At 41.2% G+C, this 7,168-nt stretch overlaps 1 protein-coding gene across 1 annotated transcript; it reads left to right on the forward strand.

Annotated features, from left to right (window-relative positions):
- Nucleotides 1-3,560: 3,560 nt before the first annotated feature.
- On the forward strand, nt 3,561-4,841 carry LOC145814131 (uncharacterized). The gene has a single exon (XM_082910657.1). It carries the CDS (start codon nt 3,561-3,563, stop codon nt 4,839-4,841), a length of 1,281 nt encoding a protein of 426 aa, XP_082766783.1.
- The last annotated feature ends 2,327 nt before the right edge of the window (nt 4,842-7,168 follow it).

Genomic DNA, 7,168 nt, shown 5'->3' on the forward strand with positions numbered 1-7,168 from the left:
AAGGAGCTCTCAAGGTGGTATAATGGCTTTCTTCAAATTCTTCAACCCTCAAAACAGAGATATATAATCGTTTTTATAGGATTTGAGCCAGAAATATCATAAATATCTTTAAAAATGGACAGCTGGCGGCCTCCCGCCCAGAATAGTGTTTCTCGCTACCAAGGCCCAGCTAGCCCTCAATAGCCACGGTCGGGCCTCAATGCATTCCCCTATTTTTTTTGTTTTTTTGTTTCAGCATCAACATAAGGTGACACAAGGTGTAAAAACGGATTTCTTGGGTATAATCAGTGGGAGTATGGGAGGTTTGGGGTTGTTTCGAAGCTTAAACAAGGCTCCTTCGTTGAGACCTCGAACCACACACAATACCACTTTCATCATTGAGTGTACCGGATAAAGCACTCAAGCCTTGCGGGCGGTCAAAAATGGGGTGTCCACACCGTGGACTTAACTCTATTCTGAGGTGAACCATGTAAATTCTTATGTTCTTGTGTGTATGTGATTTATTTGATTCGTTTTATCTTTCTTGTTTGTTATTTTGTATCCCACCGATGATGGTTAGGAAGAGTCAATTCCTTTGCACCGGTGTTACTGTACATTTGTAGGCTCCTTAATTCCCTAACAACTAGTATCAAAACCAATGGCTAGCGATCTATGGGCAGGTTCTCTTGGAGCATTGATAATGTTGGGCTTGGGCTTGGGCTTTGCATGGAGACTCTCGATAAAACAAGAAAAATCCATGGTGACTCTTAATGGAGCAAAGAAAATTCCTAGTACATGGCAAGGTGGCTCTTAATGGAGTATAGTGGCTCACATTGTACTACATGAAGGTGGCTCAAGAGATATTTTAGAAGTCTCAATTTTTATTTACTTGCTATTACAAAAAAAAAAAATGTTCAACTACTAAGCCAGTCTTGGGAACCTAGTCATGATGATATTACTATTAACAATTAGAATTATGAAAGAATCAAAATATAATTAGTATGTATAAAAAAATAAAAAATAAAAAATAATCTTTGCATCAATTTAAAAAGACCAACTACCCTTGTAGATGAATAATTTTTTACATTTCTGGAATGGTAAAATAGTAAATTTAAAAAAATAAAAAATAAAAATATGACATCAGCCACTTACATTTTGTCATACAATTAAAAAAATAATTTTCAACGGCATTACTATTTTTTTTTTTTTTTTTTGTTTCCTAAAGAGTTGAAACACTAAAAACTTCTTAAAGAAAAAAAAAAACTAATTCCAAACACAAATTCAAAAAAATAGAGGCTGAAAATGATAAAAATCACTAATTTCATTGACAAATAGTAATTGCATTCATTGCTAAGATGAAATCAAATCAATCGAGACGACTTGGATGCATGGTCAAAATCAAGCCACTCATTTACGTTCGGTGCAGGTAATCACTCTTCATCATTGTCAAAAGGATAAATAATCAATATCATATAAATGGTTTGGAATAAGTTTTTAATTGGCCACATAATGGTGCTAGGGTTTACTTTTCAGAAACAAATTAAAAGTAGAATGAGCTCCCCTTTGGCCAGTATTAACGATCCACACAGAAAATCTCTTGAAGAAGAAGATTACATGATTCGCAGCACCAAAAAGATCAAGGGCAAGGACGAGATGGGCGCTAAAGATATGGAGACCAATGATGCCTCCACTTCTATTACACCAATTTCTCACTGCCCAGGCCCCACACGTGAACTCTCACCCTCTCTTAAGGATGGAACGCTTTCACTACCTAAGCCCAAATCGTTTAAGGATGCACTTGCAGCTCCTAAAAGCAACAATTTTTACTTTGATGATGTGATGGACACCATCTCTCCAGAGGAGGAAGCGGAAGAGAGGGACGCTGACATACCAAAGGCAGTACCTCAAGGCATACCCAGAATATCTCTTCCAAAGCAACGTTTGCAACAAATACGACAACCTTGGACCAACTCACTTATTGTAAGACTTCTGGGCAAAAACATTGGGTACAGATTGCTCTGTACAAAAGTTAGAAACCTATGGGCCCTACAAGATGAATTCAATGCCATAGATTTGGGAAACAACAACTTTGTGTTCAAATTTTCTTCTCAGGAGGACTGTGCCCATGTTTATTCGGGTGGGCCGTGGGTTATCCTCGACCATTATCTAATTGTTCGCAAGTGGGAGCCTGATTTCAAGGCATCGGAAGCTTTTGAAACCACAACCGCAGTGTGGGTTAGGTTTCCGGAGCTTCCGATTGAATACTTCCAAGAAAAGGTTCTGTATACTATTGCTAAACAACTAGGGCGTCCTCTCAAGCTAGATCTCACCACAGCCATGGCTACCAGAGGCAAATTTGCTAGAGTTTGTATTAAGATAGACCTCAACAAACCATTATGCCCCCGTTTCTTCCTTGGTAAGAAAAGCTACAACATTGAATATGAATCTACCCATAATTTTTGTTTTCATTATGGCAGGGTGGATCATAGGAGAGAGCTATGCAGGCACAAAGCAGCACATCCATAACAACAAGCACCTTCACCACCTAGCCCGACGCCGGCCGATAGCAGACTAGCCGTTAGCAATCCCTCGCAGGCTGCACAACCTCAGGCCAACGGTAACCTACAACAACCTGAGAAGGGCACTGCCAATTTCGAACCTTGGATGCTAGTTACTAGAAAGAACCGAAGACCCATGTCCAATCGCAAAGGGCCAGCTCATGGGCCAACTCCAAACCCAAATAAATTCGCTGAATTGAACTCCATCAGCCATATAGAAAAAGGATCCTTTACTGAGGCTACGGCTAACCTATTGGACCAGGTATCTGGAGTGTCTCCTTCTTTATCCCCTCATGGGCCTGAGACACACCTAGTTATAACTAAACCCACCACGAATAACACTAAGAGCCCAAGTCACAGTAGTGATCCTATTGCTCCCCAGGCAAACTCTTCTATCCATATTGTTTCAACCACTTTTGGCCTTCCTACCCCCATCTCAGATGTCAGATCTGTCAATGACATCTCACCTCTGCAATCTCCTTCTCCCTCGAATCCTACTCAACCTAGGCCCCTAGAAGCCCTCAGTAAATCTCCAGAAATCCCAATGGAGGAGATAGGTGAAGACCAGAGCCATCCGTCATCTACAAACCTCCTAACCTCTACCCACTCGTCATCGCTTAGATCTGAAAAAGCTAAAGCAAGAAAACCTCCCGACCCACCTTCTAAACATGGAGGAAGAAGCAATACCTCTCCCTCCCGTTCCAGTCCACAAGATAAAGGGGCATACGATGGGACTGTTATTAGATTAAGGGACAGAAGCCATTCACCGCGTCGACACAATCTGGTGGATAGAGCAACTAAGAATGAGAATCGAACCAGGTTGGAGTACCATTCCAGTCCCTCCGGTGCACTCAATTCAGATGGCATCTCCGAGATCAATCGATCAGGATCATCGGAGAATTCGTAACATTCTGCCTAGGTTAGACACTGATCCCCTCCTCTCCCCCCATGCCATTTATGGACTCTCTAAAAATCTTGATCTGGAACTGCCGAGGGGTGGGTAATAATACCTTTAGAAGGCACATGCGAGACCTTCTCCGATTGCACAACCCTGGAATACTCATTCTCATGGAAACAAAAGTCACTTACAGCTCCATGGGGAGCTTCTTCAACAACCTGGGCTTCACGGCGTCTACTACTGTCGATCTAATTGGTCGAGATGGAGGTATATGGGTCATTTGGGATCCTACTCAGGTCACTGTTCGAGCTTCAGCAGCTTCCAGTCAATACATTCAGGCCACAGTGCACAAAACGGACTATAAGGAATGGGTCTTGAATGCTATTTATGCTAGCCCAAATCCAACTGCTAGGGATTTTTTGTGGGAAGACCTTGAAGATACAGCAGCAAGAATGAACAAAGCTTGGCTTGTAGTGGGCGATTTCAATGACTATGCTAATCTTAGTGAAAGGAGAAGCTTCACACCTTCTTCAAACCTAACCAGGACCCAAAGGTTTACTGAAAGGGTCAACAACTGTAACCTCCTTGATCTAGGGAGTGCTGGCCCTCGCTTTACCTGGACTAACAATAGGCAAGGCATGGCTAACACTATGGAACGTTTGGACAGAGCCATGAGTAATGAGCAATGGCGAGCCTTGTTCCCTGAAGGTACTGTGCGGACCCTACCAAAAACCTATTCAGACCATTCTCCTTTAGTAGTCTACACTCAAGGTATGCACCCCTCCAATCCTCAAAATAGACCGTTTAGATTTGAAGCTGCTTGGCTTTGCCACCCCAATTTCATTGATGTTGTTCAAAAATCTTGGCTTAACATGGATTTTAACCTGATTGAAGCCATCAATAATTTCACCCATTCTGTTAAAATCTGGAACAATGAGGTTTTTGGAAATATTTTTAAAAGAAAGAAAAGTCTTCTTGCCCGCATTGAGGGCATTCAAAAATCCCAAAATAACCATTTTTCTCATAATCTTCAGATTCTTAAAAAGGACCTTATTAAGCAGTTCAATACGACCTTGTTCCAGGAAGAACTTCTATGGTACCAAAAAACCCGTACAAAATGGCTTACTATGGGAGATAGCAATACCAGATTTTTTCATATCTCTACCCTTAATAAAAGAAGAAAACTTAAAGTTCAAGTTCTTAAAGATGATAATGGGAATTGGCTCTCCAATTGTCATGACCTCAAAGCTCATATTCTCGACCATTTTACCAAGCTCTTTCAGTCTGAGGATACACAACTCTTATCTATTTGGGTTAACATTGCCAGAACTGGTTTCACTAGAGAAGATAATGACAATCTCCAAACCCCTGTGAGCAATAATTTGGAAAGCCATTCGCAGCATTAAAGCCTTTAAAGCCCCTAGCAAGGATGGCCTCCAAGCGGTTTTTTACCATACCCAGTGGACCACTATTGGTCCTTCTGTCTGTAATTTTATCAAAGATTGCTTCCAAAATCATTCTGTCCCTCCTGAGATTAATGAAACTCTGATTGTTCTCATCCCTAAGATTCAAAACCCTGAGTCTTTGAAACAATTTAGACCCATAAGTCTATGTAATGTTACGTACCAAACCATTACCAAAATTATAGTCAACAGACCTAGGCCCTTTCTTTCTAACCTCATTAGTCCCAACCAAAGCAGCTTTATCCCAGGTCGCACTACCACTGATAACATCATCATCACTCAAGAGATCCTGCACACACTTAGAGGTAAAAAAAGGTAAAGCTGGGGGCATGGTTCTTAAAATCGATCTTGAGAAAGCCTATGACCGCTTATCTTGGGATTTTATCATCCATTCCCTCAAAGAGCTTAACCTCAATCCTGATTGGATCACTCTTATCATGAATTGTGTGTCTAATGTCAATTCTGCTATTATTTGGAATGGTGAGACTCTCCCTAACATATCTATGGGTAGAGGTCTACGTCAAAGTGACCCTCTATATCCCTATTTGTTTGTCCTTTGCATGGAAAACCTCTCTAATATGATCAGATCGAAGACTGATAATGGAGAATGGAAGGGTCTTAAGGCCTCTAAGGATAGCCCTCCTACTTCCCATTTGTTTTTTTGCTAATGATCTCATTCTTTTTGCTAGAGCTACTAGGAGAACTTGCGCCTGCATTATGGATGTGTTATCTAAATTTTGTGAAATATCTAGGCAAAAAATTAATTTCCAAAAATCTAAAATGTTCATTTCCTCTAATGTCCCTAGAAGAGAAGCCCTTTCTTTAAGTTACATCTGTGGTATCTCTCTCACTGACAATCTAGGTAAGTACTTGGGCACCCCTATGCTCCATAATAGAGTTTTTAAAAACCAGTTTCAAGTTATTCTTGACAAAATGGCTCAAAGACTTTTTGGATGGAAAGCCAAAAACCTATCTTTTGCTGGTAGAACAACCCTGATAAAGGCGGTTACTTCGGCTATGCCTAATCACCTTATGCAAACTATGGAACTCCCTCACCACACCTGTGACCAAATTGAGAAACTTAACAGGAACTTTCTTTGGGGCAGCACTGACACTCGCAAGAGGGTCCACCTGGTTAACTGGCATCAAGTCTGCAAAAGCAAGAAGCATGGAGGCTTAGGAATCAGAAACATCAGAGCTCAAAATTCTGCTCTTATTGTTAAATTAGGGTGGAAACTTGTCTCCAACTCTAAAGAGCTCTGGTGTACCATCCTCAAAACCAAGTATCTTAAACACCACTCTCTATCTACTTGGCCCAGTGCTAGGAAAGCCTCTCATATCTGGTGCAGCATTGTTAAAAATAGAATTGTTTTGGATAAGAACATTAAATGGAATGTTGGAACAGGAGAGCAGATTTCTTTATGGACTGATTGGTGGTGTGGAGACCAACCCCTGAGCCTTACAAACCAGGGAGCTCATATTGGTCCAGCTACCAAAGTCAGCTCCATCCTTGATGAAGAGGGCAACTGGGACTTAACTTCTATCCAGCACCTCATATCCCCTCAAAATAAAGATGACATCCTTAGACTACATAGACCCAGGTATGTTACTTATAATGACACTCCCCATTGGAGGGGCTCTTCCAGTGACAACTTTTCTACAGCTGCAGCCTACGAAGCTCTTGCCAATACTGAATCTGCTGGAACCAACTGGGGTGGGATATGGAAAATCTAGGCTCCCCATAAGCTTAGACATTTCCTTTGGCTTGTCATGCATGAAAGACTGCTCACTAATCATATGAGGGTAATTAGACATCTCTCTGATTCAGATATCTGCCCCAGATGTCACTCCACTAGAGAATATATGCTTCACCTATTCATCAATTGCCCCAAAGTTAAGGTTTTATGGGTAAATCTGAGGAACCTTCATTGGTGGCACCTAAGCCAACACACAACTCTACAGGACTGGATTAGGATAAATATCAAGAGCAAGGACCTCATTCATGATATCCAATGGCCAACAATTTTTTTGACAACCTTATGGACTATTTGGAAAGAGAGAAATAAAGAAGTGTTTGATAATTCTACTCAACCCACCACATCAGTGTGAAATTCATACTGAATAAGGCTTTGGAAACTCAGGCAGCCTTCCAGAATTCACTTCACCCCAGCTTTAAGGAACCTTCACTAATGTCATGGTCTTGTCCTCTTGCAGGTAAGCTCAAGATGAATACTGATGAATGCTCTAAAGGGGATCCAGGACAATCAGGC

The sequence above is a fragment of the Camellia sinensis genome, unplaced genomic scaffold, assembly GCF_055761805.1.
Source record: "Camellia sinensis isolate YWXY unplaced genomic scaffold, ASM5576180v1 Unanchor1, whole genome shotgun sequence".
Taxonomy (NCBI): Eukaryota; Viridiplantae; Streptophyta; class Magnoliopsida; order Ericales; family Theaceae; genus Camellia; species Camellia sinensis.

Bases quoted from the DNA above. Each gene is read 5' to 3' on its own strand.
- LOC145814131 (XM_082910657.1), top strand. From the start codon at position 3,561: ATGCGAGACCTTCTCCGATTGCACAACCCTGGAATACTCATTCTCATG.